Below are 14091 nucleotides of genomic sequence, written 5' to 3' on the forward strand. Positions count from 1 at the left end.
GAGGCTGCCAGGAAGAAAACACAGCCCTTCTCCCTTTTTATCCTCACAACAACCCTGCGAAGCGGGCTAGGCTGAGAGACAGGGGCGGTCCCCTCCAGGTCACTCAGTGAGCTTCATGGCCAATTTGAACCCTGGTCTCTCCCCAGGGATAGTCCAGCACTCTGAACACTGCAATACACTGATTCAAATATATTTTGCAATACATTTCCCCTATATAATATACTTGTTTTCACACAGAGAGAGAGAGCCTCTGCGGAGTAATAGTATTAAGACTATGTCCTGGGGAGACCTGGGTTCGAATCCCTCCCTCGCAGGGTTGTTGTGATGAAATGTGGAGGAACAGAACCACGTACACCACTTTGAGCTACTTGGGAATAGAACAGGTGGTACAGAAATGCAATAAAGAAAATAAAAGGTTCCCAGTCTCCCCACCCTCTTCTTAATACAATGCAAGCCTCGGTGAGCCTTGTTGGGAGGGATAATATGGTGGCGGCATATTAAGACACCACCATCTGTTCTCCCTCCCCCCCAAAAAAACCACACACACAAAAATGGCTACTGAGAAGATAAACACCACGATGCAATTCCTGCAGGCGCAACGGCCTCATCGAGCCTCCACAGCAGTGTTTCTCAACCTTTTTTGGGCCAAGGCACACTTGTTCCATGAAAAAAATCACGAGGCACACCACCATTAAAAAAGTTAAAAAATTTAACTCTGTGCCGCCCTATATTGACTATATAATTATGACTGTAAGAAACACTTGCCAATTGCTGTGTTGGTTGCAATCTCCTGTAATAAGGCTTCACAAGCCGCTGATTTCTCTGCCAGCACAATCCTTTGCTCAGCAAGTTTCAGGTTGAGCTCATCCAGCCAGCTTCTTTAAGTTTGTCTAAAACCACCCTCCCATGGTGGTGGCTGTTGAGAGCTGCACTCGCCCCGCGTCGTGACCCGGCCGGCTTCCTTTCCGGCGGGTCAGTGTTGTGTATTGGCGGCCGCCAGGCACGTGACAATGCAAACCGCCCTTCTCGTCGCCGCACTTCGCGGCACACCAGCCAGCGTCTCGTGGCACACTAGTGTGCCGCAGAACAGCGGTTGAGAAACGCTGCTCCACAGGTCCGAGAGAGATGCCCGAACCTTCGAAACACGCCTTGCACACTCACCACAGGGACTTTTTCCTCCCCTTCAGGTAGTTTTCGAAGATGATCCCTGCGACCGTCCGGCCTTTCCCGACGCCGGCGCCGTCCCCGATGAGGAAGCCGGCTCTCTGTCCGTTGGGGAGCAGGACTTCGTGTTGCTGCAGATCCAGGAAAGGGAAAGCAGGTGGGGGTTAGGAGGGGAGGGGTGGCGACATACTGCAGGGGTGGGGGCACAGCTTTGCAGAAGTTGTGGAGCCAGAGGCAGTCAGTGGCTCAGGAGAGAATGCCTCTTCTAAATGCCTCTATCTTGGGGGGAGGGGTTATAAGTTTTCCCATCCCTGATTGAAGGAACAGCATTCCTCGCTCTCAGGAGAGAATGTCTCTCCTAAATTCCTCTAATTATATCTGGGGGGATACAAGTTTCCCCATCCCTGATTGAAAGAGAGGCATTTCTCGGTCTCAGGAGAGAACGCCTCTCCTAAATTCCTCTAATTATATCTGGGGGGATACAAGTTCCTGATCCTCCTGATCGAAGGTGAGGCATTCCTTGCTCTCAGGAGAGAATGCCTCTTCTAAACAGATGAATTCTTCCACCTCCTGCACGAAGCACAGAATACTACTACAGTTCATTTATTTATATTTGTCATTCGCTTCCTCTCGCAAAGTGGCCCAAAGCGTCCGACATTAAATCACCAGTTAAGGGTTCCTGACTTTTTTAAAAAAATCTAAACAGGCTAAAGCAGTGTTGGTCACCACAGACAACTGTGAACGCAGCTTCCTATGTTGCTATTACAATCCTAACTGGAACTTCAAAAAGCTCTGGTATGGCTTCCTGCAAACCTGGCAGGCGTTAAGTAACCGCCTCCTGTATACCTGGCAGGCCTAAATAATCGCTTCCCGCATACCTGGCAGGCATAGGTAATTGCTTCCAGCTGTAGTGCAGAGAGTAATCCGTTGTCAGCGGTTGAGCCGGGGAGGGAGAGGGTGTAGGTGACGTCCGGAGGGGGGACGCTGGAGAGGGTGCTTGTCTCCACCACGCGGTCGGGGTGCTGCTTCCCCAGCTTGGCTGGAAAGGTGAAGGGGGGGAATTATCAGCTGTTTTGACATTTCTCACCCCTGCTCCCTGCAGTGTTTTTGCGATTAATCACGGCCTTCTCCAACTTGCATAAGGGAGGGTGATTAATAATAATAATAATACTGTAATAATACAGTGGTTCTCAAACGTCTTGGTTCCCAAACACTGAAAACCCACAAGTACCCTATTTTCCGGCATATAAGACAACTTTTTAACCCAGGAAAATCTTCTCAAAAGTTGGGGGTAGTCTTATTCGGTGGGGCTCGCCAGAAATCGCGCCTGAGCAGCCGCAGAAGCAATTTCTGGCGCTGCAGACATTTTGGATATGGGCATCGCGGTGCCGGAAATCGCTTCTGTGCATGTCCAGATGCGATTTTTGGCTTCTGGACATGCGCAGAAACAATTTCTGGCGCTGCGGACATTTTGGTGAAGGGCAAGCTGGTGAAGAGCAAGCTGCAGGCATCCGGGACACCCGGGGTAGGAAGAGGGGTAATCTTATACGGCGAATACAGTGGTACCTCTACTTACAATTTAATGCGTTCCGAACGCACATTTGTAAGTCGAAAAAAATTGTAAGTCGAATCCCATAGGAATGCATTGGGAGAAAAATTCGTAAGTAGAAAAAATCCTATCTAAACCACATCCAAGATGGCGGACGGAGCTCCATTCGTAAGTAGAAACATTCGTAAGTAGAGTTACTCGTAAGTAGAGGTACCACTGTATATCCCAAACTCTATATTTAAATGGGAACGTTGGGGGGTCTTCTTATACGCCCAGTCGTCTTGTACGCCAGAACATACGGTAAGTGTTTCGATTTTTGAATGTTTTTCAGAAGCCGAACGTCCAATGCGGCTGTCGGCTATTGTTTCCAGGGCGCCTGCACCAATCAGAAGTGGCACCTTGGTTTCCGAACATTTCAGAAGTCAAACAGACTTCTGGAACGGATTAAGCTTGGCGCTTTTGTTTTTGCTATTTATTTTGCATTTATTGTTTTTGAGGCTTTTTCAGTTCATTTGTTTTTGTGACTGTGTGGAACCCAGTTCAGCTGATTAATTGACTGATTGTGTGACTGCGGAAATGGATAAAAAAAAACCATCCAAACAAGGACTATCATCAGTGCAGGTAAGAATTTTTTTTAATTTTTTTTTTATCATTTACAATACGGTCTTATTTATTTTATAGTACAGTACAGTATATTGATTATTGCTTTCATTTTATGGAACAGTGGTCTCGTTAGATAGTAAACTTCATGTTAAATTGATGTTTTAGGGGTTGTTTTTAAAAGTCTGGAACGGATTAATCTGTTTTGCATCACTTTCTATGGGAAAATGCGCCTTGGCTTTGGAAGTGCTTTGGTTTTGGAACGGACTCCTGGAACGGATTAAGTTTGAGAACCAAGGTACCACAGTAGTAGTAGTAGTAGTAGTAATAAAATGTGCTAGCTGTGCCACAACTCTGATATTACATGAGCTACTTCTGGGAACCTGTTTGGCTGGAATAAAGAAATCGAAACCGTACCCACGGGACCGCCTCTCCTGCTATGCCCTGCAGAGGACCTTAAGGTCCATAAATAACAACACTTTGGAGGTCCTGAGCCTCAAGGAGGTTAGATTGGTTTCATCTAGGGCCATGGCCTTTTCAGCCCTGGCCCCGACTTGGTGAAACGCCCTGTCACAAGAGACTGGGGCCCTGCAGGATTTGACATATTTCCGCAGGGCCTGCAAGATGGAGCTGTTCTGCCTGGCCTTCGGCTAGACTCACTCTGACCCCTTATATGGGATTTGGTATAGAAATTTTCCCTTGGCTTTTTTTGCTGGTCCATGTAGGACCAGCATGGATAGCTGGCTCGGGTGAATATCTGATGTTTCCTCCCTTTGTGGTCTTGATTTATGGGCTACTACTAAAATGAGGCTGCATTTTAAGCTGTATTTTAAGCCGTATTTTAATTAACTGTTTGTTTTTGTTGTTTTTCTTTTATGTTTTATTTTAATTTATATTTGGTGTTAACCACCCTGAGCCCAGCCCTGGCCGGGGAGGGCGGAGTATAAATTATTATTATTATTATTATTATTATTATTATTATTATTATTATTATTATTATTTTATTATTAAAAAACCATTTATCAAGGAAAGGACCTCGCACCCCTCTTACATTTGGAAGGGACGTAGTCGGCATACGTCTCCGCGTGGCCCAGCTCCTCCGCTTCTTCGTCGTCCCCTTCTTCCTCCTCCTCTACCTGAGTTTGGGACTGGAACGGAAAGAGGGGGGAAATGGGAGAGTCACAAACATGTTAGGCAGGCACCTTCCAAGGAATGCAAGCCAGGAGGAGCATTAAGAGGAGCCCATCTCACCCTGGCACCCAGCTCTCACGGCAGCCGACCAGATGCTCTGATGGGAAACCCCCGTGATCAGGATTCGAACCCAAGAGCAACTCTCCCCCTCCTGCAGTTTCCAGCAACTGGGATTCGGAAGCATCGCTGCCTCCGACTGTGCCTCCATTGTGGCTAGCAGCCACCGATCAACCTAGCGGTGCTTAGCTCAGTTTTTCTTAACTGCTGTTTTGTTCATGTTGTTTATACCGTTTCACAGAATATAAATGCCGTATTGATCTGTCAGTCATGTAACATGGGGTTTCGCTGTAATTTATTACTTAGTTCCTGTTTCATTCACAGCTTTTTGTATATTGTAATCGTTTTATCGGTGACGTTAATTATATCATGTGATTTATTCGGTATTTCATAGAAACCTAGAACTGTAGAGCTGGAAGGGTTATCTGGTCCAGCCCCCTGCAATGCAGGAATCTTTTGCCCAATGTGGGGCTCAAACTCACGACCCTGAGATCAAGAGTCTCACGCTCTACCGACTGAGCCATTCTGTTTTACTATGTTATCCTTATTAATTTTTTGTGAGCCGCTTTTGAGATTCATCTGAATGAAAAGCAGCCTAGAAACACAACAGACCAAATCCATCAATGGTTGTTAAAAGACAACTCTGAAATCAGAGACAAGCCCCTGAGCTTGCTCCCCACCCGTCCTCCTCCTCCAAACCCAACCCCTTTTCCCTTTTGTGCCATGTCTTGTACAGAGACGGTTTCGCTGTCGATCTCCACAGGGTGAAAATACTTTTAAGCTCAGTAAAACCTCATGTTGTTTGCAAAGAGGAAATAATGAAAGGCACCCATGCAAACCTCCAAGCGGACCGGGTATTAGTGGGCCTGTTAACCTCTCCCATTTTCAAGCCCATTTATCAAAGTAATTTGGGGGTGGCCTGTTTCACCTGAGGTTGTTAGTATACATTGATCTGCCCTAAATTATTTTGTTTGATACGCTGGAAACTCTCTTCTCAGCACGTGGGTCACCTACACTGCAATCATATGCCTGTCTACTGGGAAGTAAGCCCCAAAGTTAAACCGGGCTTACTCCCAGGTAGGTGTGCAGGATTGCTGCCTTGTTCACCACTAACAATATGAATGTTTAGTCTTCTGCATAACACTTTGTAGTCCCCAAATCGAAAGGAAGCCTTTAAAACAGTCATCAGCCAGCCAGCCTCTTCAAGCGTCACTGCCTCTATTTCATAAATCCCTGTAAGGTCTCCTTACTGCAGTGTTTCCCAGCCTTGGGGCTCCAGCTGTTTTTGGACTACAACTCCCATAATCCCTAGCTAGCAGGACCAGTGGTCAGGGATGATGGGAATTGTAGTCTGAGAACAGCTGGAGACTCAAGGTTGGGAAACACTACCTTACTGGATAGAGGCTTGGAGGTTTTTTTACTGCTTTGTGCATATTTTGTATGTATAAAATGATGGTCATGAATTAGATATGACTTGCCTGTTATCCGCCTCTAGAAATTATCTTCATTTTGGTATGTTGGTTTTGTATTTCTTTATATTAATGCAAAATGTTAAACGGATTCCTGCTCAAGGAAGTATTACCAAAGTTCCCAGGAATGGGAAAGCAAAGTACAGTGGTACCTCTACTTACAAATAACTCTACTTACGAATTTTTCTACTTACGAATGGAGCTCCGTCCGCCATCTTGGATGCGGTTTAGATAGGATTTTTTCTACTTACAAATTTTTAGATAGGGTTGCTTCGACTTACGAATTTTTTCTCCCAATGCATTCCTATGGGATTCGACTTACAAATTTTTTCGACTTACAAATGTGTGTTCGGAACGCATTAAATTTGTAAGTAGAGGTACCACTGTAATGGGAATGGTATGAATATATGGCTGTGTGTAGGTTCTGTTCTAAAATGTGGCATCAGAACAGGCTACAGAGTCTATTATGGCATTCAATGGTTCTAGAAAAGACAACCGTGACTTGAAATGAGTCTCCGAGACCCTGCAGAAAACCGCCCCTCTCACCTGAACGGTGGAAAGAAGAGAGGTATCTTCAGGAGCGGCTGCGAGGTGACTGTCCATGCCCTGTAGCCCTTCTAAGCCTTCCAAATCTGGAGGCAATCGCTGAGGAGGAAAGGGGAAAGACAGGAGAAGAATAAAGACAGAGGCTGTTTGAGCTGCTATTACAAGGGTGTCCCCAGACTTAAACTGAGGCTCATACAACAAAAAAATAATATTTAGAATACACTGGACCCCATTACGTTTGCTTTAAAAAGGGCTATCTAAGGTACCGAACTGTTGGAGATGCGATAGGGATAGTGCTTCTTTAAAACAGATGTTTTCTCGTTGTCCTATATTGAAAGATTTTTGCTGTTGCTGTGGGAGATAAATGCAATAAATGAGCTCTTCCGCTGACCTGCTTAAGGGAGCTGGAGGGGCCGGCCAGATGGAGATGCCGGTCGGCATTCGTCCGTCTCAGGGAACAACAGAGGAGTGTGCTGAGGTCCAGCTCTGAGGGCCTTCTGGCAGTTCCCTCGCTGCGAGAAGCGAAGTTACAAGGAACCAGGCAGAGGGCCTTCTCGGTGGTGGCGCCCACCCTGTGGAACGCCCTCCTGTCCGATGTCAGGGAAATAAACAACTAGCCAGTGTGGTGTAGTGGTTAAGAGCAGTAGACTCGTAATCTGGTGAACTGGGTTCGCGTCTCCGCTCCTCCACATGCAGCTGCTGGGTGACCTTGGACTGGTCACACTTCTTTGAAGTCTCCCAGCCTCACTCACCTCACAGAGTGTTTGTTGTGGGGGAGGAAGGGAAAGGAGAATGTTAGCCGCTTTGAGACTCCTTAGGGTAGTGATAAAGCGGGATTATCAAATCCAAACTCTTCTATCTGACTTTTAGAAGACATCTGAAGGCAGCCCTGTTAAGGGAAGGTTTTAATGTTTGATGTTTTATGATGTTTTTAATAGTCTGCTGGGAGCTGCCTAGAGTGGCTGGGGAAACCCAACCAGATGGGCGGGTATAAATAAATTATTATTATTGTTATTATTATTATTATTATTATTATTATTATTATTATTATTATTTTGCAATTGCCTCAACCTGACTTAGGGCGAGCAATAAAATAAGGATATCATGTAAAATAAATCAAGCTATAAATAATGAACCCCGCACTTCACTAGTTCTCTTCCTTTCCCATTGCATTTATTTTGATTATTATTTATTACTAGTGTCATTCAGCCCGTTTAATAAACGGGCGCTAGAACATTCGGCCTTTTTCGGCGGCGGCGTGGGGGGGCGGCTGGCCCCTCCCACGGCCACCGCTTCGTCGGGGCACTCCGCTGAGCCCAGCTGGCCAGCGGGCGCCCAGGAGAAGACTGTGAGGGAAACGGTAGGCAGAGGGGTTGGGGGTGGGGAGAGCGTGTGTGTGTGTGCGTCAAGTCTCTGCGTCCAATCCCTGTGTCCGTGGGGCACATGCCCAGTAGCGCGGACACAGGGACTGGACGCAGAGACACAGGGACTTTATTATATAGGATTACTAATACAGTGGTACCTTGGTTCTCGAACTTAATCCATTCTGGGAGTCCGTTCGACTCCTGAAACGGTTCGAAAACCAAGGCACAGCTTCCGATTGGCTGCAGGAGCTTCCGAAAAATGTTCGCCAACCATACACTCACTTCCAGGTTTGCAGCGTTTGGGAGTCGATTTGTTTGAGAGCCAAGCCGTTCGACTACCAAGGAACCACTGTAATGATGACTGATTATTCTTAAACCCCAATTCTTCCTTCCTCATCACCTTACGACTCCCAACATTTCTGGGCCAGTTGTAATTGCGTCTTAAAGAGAGAGATTGTGCATCTATCTGGTTTCTAGTCCGAAAGAATGTGACCAACCTAACTGCGCTCCTTCACCCTTGGGCTTTGGGTAATCAAAGTCACCCAGGGAATTTTCATATTCCAAACCCTCCCTAGACATACAAACACACCCATAACAACTACAAATATTCCAGACCGAAGTGCCTCTTCCTTAGACTTTACAGAAGCCAAATGGCTATAAAACGGCTTTGAGACAAGAGAGGTTTGCGAGGCATTCCTGAAGCAGAAGTGATATATGGGAAGATCAGGCAGGCACAAACACACTGTAATTATTTCCCTTTTTTAAAAGGGTGGTTTTCTTTCTTTCTTTCTTTCTTTCTTTCTTTCTTTCTTTCTTTCTTTCTTTCTTTCTTTCTTTCTTTTTTAAAGCCTCTTCCATTACTGGAAGCCTGAGTCACAATTACCAACAGGAAGTTGGAGAGAAAAGTAGGGGAAGTTTTGCGTGTTTCAAAGCCCAGCCGCGTCAAGCCTGCAGGTAGCTGCCGGTTTTGCTCCTATCGTCGCCAACGGAGGCTGATTAATTGGCCCACCGATCGGTGCCGCTCGTACAGACAAGTCTGAAAGTGCCTGGTTTCACCAGACGGGGCAGTGGAAAGGAAGTTAGGAGCACAGCTGCCAATGATTGCAGGAGGTTGTGTGAAGTTTACGGGAAGGCATTGCGACAGAGCAAAGGGTGGGAAGGCCAGGGACGGACCTCTATTTGGTTCTGCTGTGGGGTGATGTCCCATATCGTCGGCACGCGGCTGAGGCTGTCGGCGGGGAGGAATTCCTGAGCGTCGGCGATGTCCGAGAGGGAGTCGGCCGGGGAGGAGAAGAGGGAGTTGCTGGAGAGATCGGTGGGGAACGTAGAATCCTGGAGGGAGAGAGCGGGGGGGGGGGAATCGTGAAATACAGCTGTGCCACCCTGGAACCCACCAGAACACTGAATCACAGACTACTCGAAGTGTTGAGAGGGGTTGCCAGAGCTCATCTAGCCCAACCCCCAGCAATGCATGAACCGCAACTCAAGACTCCTCGACAGCCACCCAACCTCTGCTTAAAAACCACCCAAGAAGGACTGTTGGTTTGTTAATAGTGTTTTCAGAGATACTTTTACTGATCATCTTGCTAATTATTCCGTGATTCCCCACCCCCACCCCAAATGTTGTGAACCACCCTGAAATCTACAGATGGAGAGCAGTATATAAATTTAATAAATAACAGCAACAGCAACATCCAGCCGATAGAATTCAATGGGAGGCGCTGGGCGTGTCGGAGGCTCTATATTTGCAAGAGAAGGGGGTGTCATGAGAAAGATTGGGGCCTGCTGTTTTCACAAGTCAAAAGCTGCCCTCGGCTTGCAATTAGAGGAGGCACGGGTTTAAAACTAAAACTAAACCGCAACTAAGAAAGAAAAAAGCGTCACCAGTTAAACGCCGGGTATTCTGGTTGTTCCTCGTCGCGTGCCAGCTTCCTGGTGCTACACCTATGGGAGAGAGGGCCTGCTTGGCATGCAGAATGAGCCAGGTTCCATCCCCAGTGGCATCCGAACAATTCCCTGCCTGAAATCATGGAGAGCCACTGCAAAACCGGCATAGGCTAGAGATGGACCAAATATTTGACTCTGTATAAGGGCCACCTCCTGGTTAAATCAGAACTTCAATTTTGATAGAGGCCTTTGTCATTTCCTTCTCCTCTTTTTTCTTTCTTTTTCTTCTTCTTTATTCTCTTCCTTTCCTCCTCTTTCTTTCTGTTTTCCTTTCTTAGATCAGTGTGGTTTTTACTGTACCTCACGTGGAAAACTTTCAATAAAAGTTTATTGTAAAAAAAAAGAGGAACTTTCGTTTTGAATCTTGCACTGTCGTCTCTAAAGGGAAACACAGCAGCTCAGGTTCAATCCAGAGGTTTTTGTTTTAAAAGACTATCTATCTTTTAAATAAAAAAAAAATTAAGAAAACAGGGGGAAATAAACCTTTCCAGACAAGGCTGGAGAACTACTGCCAGTTCAGTCTGACTCAGTATAAGGTAGATTCCCTGTATTCACTTATGGGTTTGGGTTTGTGAACAACCTATATACAGTTGTACCTTGGAAGTCAAACAGAATCCGTTCCAGAAGTCCGTTCGACTTCCAAAACATTTAGAAACCAAAGAGCGGCTTCTGATTGGCTGCAGGAAGCCGCGGAAGCCCAGTTGGACGTTTGAGTTCCAAGGAACATTCGCAAACCGGAACACTCACTTCCGAGTTTTGATCGTTTGGGAGCCAAAACATTAGACTCGCAAGGCGTTTGGGATCCAAGGTATAAGGTTAGACTCTCTTCCTCAGGCTTTTCTCATCACAAGGGGAGTTCAGCTGGCAATTGAAACTTCAGCAGACTGAACCTTTACAGAAGCAGGGTTAGAAACTCAGACATATAAACCATGTGCCAAATTGCTCCTTAAACCAAGGTTATAGCTGCCATTTGGGGGCCAGGCGGCTCCAAAGGGATGACTCTTTGGTTCCTGAAATTCATTCTGATTGTGCAGATGAAATACCACTGATAAGATTCTACAAGATGTGTTGCTAAAATGAGGAAACAGTCAAGATCCAAGGAATGTACCTCCAGGAGGTGGAGATGTCAGACCACAGGTGCCAACTCCTTGCGGGCCCTGGGTGCCAGAGCACCCACAAAATTCCCCACGAAGCAGATGGGGACCCACAAATTCTGGTGCCAGGGCTATGCATGTTGCATGGCACCCACGGTCGCGGGGCCAAGCTGGCCCTCCTGCGACGGATTCCATCCTGGCGCCCAGGCATCTTCACTTGGTTGCCCTTTCATTCAAAGCCCTTTTATTAAAAGCAGTCCGTCTTCCCCTGCTAGCAGGAGGACATGCAAGGCGGCAGCCAATCTGGCTTCCCTAAGCAGGGAGTTCCAAAGTTGCCTAGGAGCAGCCACCAAGAAGACCCTTTCCCGCATCCCCACCAAGCGTGGGACTGAGAGAAGGGCCTCCCCCTTTCCAAAGACCTCAGGGCCCAGAAATGGGGGGGGACGGACCCCAGATTTATTGCATGGAAATTCATTAGCTTATCAAATTTCTACCATTCCCTAAGGAGCACAGGGAGGCAAACCGATACACAATTTTTTACAACAAAAAAATCAGAACAAAAGCACAGGTTTTCAGCTGAAAGCACCGAGCTGCCAGGAAATGCCTGGGTTAAACAGGAAAGTTTTTAATGGACTTCCGAGAGTTAATAATGATGGAGGAAGGCACATCTCGCTAGAGAGGGCATGTCACCTTCGGGGAGCCACCACCAAAAAAGGCCCTGTTGTGCGTCAGCGCAAAAAGGGCTTGGTTCTCGGCTGCAAGGGGGCAGCCTGACTCTTAAGTTGATGGATATTGGACAACTCATACACACCTGTTTTCAGTGTTAGAAACTGAGATAAGAAAGCTAGGAGCTAAATGACACCTTAAACCTAGGGTATGGGCACAACAATGGAATGTCTAGGGCTGGCACACGTTTTTTATAACAAGAATACAAAGCTGAAAATGAAGGAACTGCAGCTAAAATATTATGTTCGTTTTTCACACGGTCTACCGTCCCCTCCTTTCCTTCCAACTCTGCAGTTTTAATCTGAAATCTTAGGCGCGGTACTGCATCCAGAGCTCAGAACTGCTCATGCTAATGGAATTCCCTGTCGCAAAATGCGCCTAGAACAGGAGGCCTGTTTTGCTCCTGGCTGCAGATGGAAGACCTTAGTAATTTAAGGGGAGAGGGGGGAATTCACAAGTCTGAAGTCTGGTGTGTGATTGTACAGACACACAGAGACACCATTTCATTTGCATGTCACCTTTCCAGAGTTTCAAACCATGCTCAAGGCAGCTTACAACATGAAAAAGCGTACAACGGCAACATGGCCAAATCAGCCATGAACAACAAAGGAAGCGCTGAAAAGCACGCAACCAAGCTGAACGATTTCCACATAAATCACAAGACCTGAAATGAAGATGCAAAAAGCCAGCAGCAGCAACCCTCACAAGACACAGACACAAACACACACACACACACACACACACACACACACACACACATATATATATATACACACACAGAGAGAGAAAAGGAGGAGCTTTCCAGAATTACACATGCACACCCCTCTCTTTCAAAATATTAATCCAGAGACGATCTTTAAAAGAAAAACAACCCATCACCAAAACAGAGAACTTCTTTGACGGTGGATGCTTGTGAATGAACCTGCCAGACTTCAACCTGCAAAGCACAGGATCCACCACTGAAGCACAGCCACATCCTGCTTCTTTCTGGGACTTGGGAGGGACCCCCGAGGGCCATCTAGTCCAACCCCCTGCAATGCAGGAAATCTCAACATGAGGTCCCCCTTCCAATCAGAAACCATCCCGGACCCTGCTGACCTTTCTAAAATGTGCCATCGCTTTTATTGCCGCAGGAATTCCTCGAGTTGCCGTATTCCCAAAAGTGATAAATAGATCAAAGTTGTTAAGCTATTTGGGGGGGGGGTCTCTTTCACCCACCCAAAAAATGGGGGGGGGACGCTTTTTATTTTATTTTTTAATCACCCTACTTGACATACACCTGAGTTTTCCCATACATTTTGCCGATTCGGCAAAAATCTGCCCAGGAGCCATTTCCTGCCCGATTCCCGGACAAGGGCCTTCTCGGTGGTGATGCCCACCCTGTGGAACACCCTTCCATCAGATGTAAAGGAAATAAACAACTACCTGACTTTTAAAAAACATCTAAAGGCAGCCCGGTTTAGGGAAGTTTTTAATGTTTGATGTTTTAGCGCTTTTTTATTCTATTGGGGGCTGCCCAGAGTGGCTGGGGAGACCCAGCCAGATGGGCGGGGTATATTATTATTATTATTATTATTATTATTATTATTATTATTATTATTCCCAGATGTATGACAGCCCTAGGAATTCCATAGCTGTGACCACCCAGAGTGTTTTGGTAAAAAATAATTTTTTTTTTCATGGAAGACCAGCGCAAATCCTGGCCATCCCCTTTAAGATGCTATTACAAAAGTGGGGTGGTCATCACTGTTTTTATCCGACAGAACAGAAGGAAACAACAAAGAAAACAAAAGAAAAATCTAGTCCTGGAGTCAACTAGATCAGCAAATGCTAACCGATTCGCAGGAGTGATTAAATCAGCAAAGCGCTTAGCGGCGTTTTTGTCGGAGCGAGCAAAGCCCTGACTGCAAACAAACAAACAAACAAACACACACACACACACACACACACACACCAGCAAGGTCAAGATAAAGGACCCCTGGATGGTTAAGTCCAGTCAAAGGCAACTATGGGGGTGCGCTTCTCATCTCGCTTTCAGGCCAAGGGAGCCGGCGTTTGTCTGCAGAAAGCTTTCCAGGTTGTGTGGGCAGCAGGACTAAACCGCTTCTGGCGCAACGGGACACTGTGATGGAAACCAGAGCGCATGGAAATGTCATTTACCTTCCCGCTGCAGCGGTACCTATCTATCTATTTGCAGCAGCATGCTTTCGAACTCCTAGGTTGGCAGGAGCTGGGACAGAGCAATGAGAGCGCACTCCGTCACAGGGATTCGAACCGCCGACCTTCCGATCGGCAAGCCCAAGAGGCTCAGACCACAGCGTCACCTTGTAAGGTGGGACAGAACCCTTGCTGCCTTTAGTGGAAACTTAAGAGGTTTTGGCAGG

The 14091-nt window shown here is 46.6% G+C and overlaps 1 protein-coding gene across 7 annotated transcripts in view; it reads right to left on the minus strand.

Annotated features, from left to right (window-relative positions):
* The window catches only part of SBNO2 (strawberry notch homolog 2), a 100886-nt gene that overhangs the window by 34025 nt on the left and 52770 nt on the right, over positions 1-14091 (minus strand). For 5 of the 7 annotated variants that reach the window (XM_060275329.2, XM_060275328.2, XM_088673041.1 and 2 more), the window contains 5 exons: positions 9114-9272; positions 6577-6675; positions 4365-4461; positions 2043-2203; positions 1162-1295 (listed from right to left, as the gene is read on the minus strand). In XM_060275329.2, the coding sequence (XP_060131312.2) occupies positions 1162-1295; positions 2043-2203; positions 4365-4461; positions 6577-6675; positions 9114-9272 (650 nt within the window). Of the gene's footprint in view, positions 1-1161; positions 1296-2042; positions 2204-4364; positions 4462-6576; positions 6676-6967; positions 7835-9113; positions 9273-14091 lie in introns of those variants that run through there. The other 2 variants (XM_060275333.2, XM_060275331.2) reach the window with 2 other exon arrangements.

This window comes from Zootoca vivipara, chromosome 6 (assembly GCF_965207765.1).
Source record: "Zootoca vivipara chromosome 6, rZooViv2.hap1.1, whole genome shotgun sequence".
Lineage (NCBI taxonomy): Eukaryota > Metazoa > Chordata > Lepidosauria > Squamata > Lacertidae > Zootoca > Zootoca vivipara.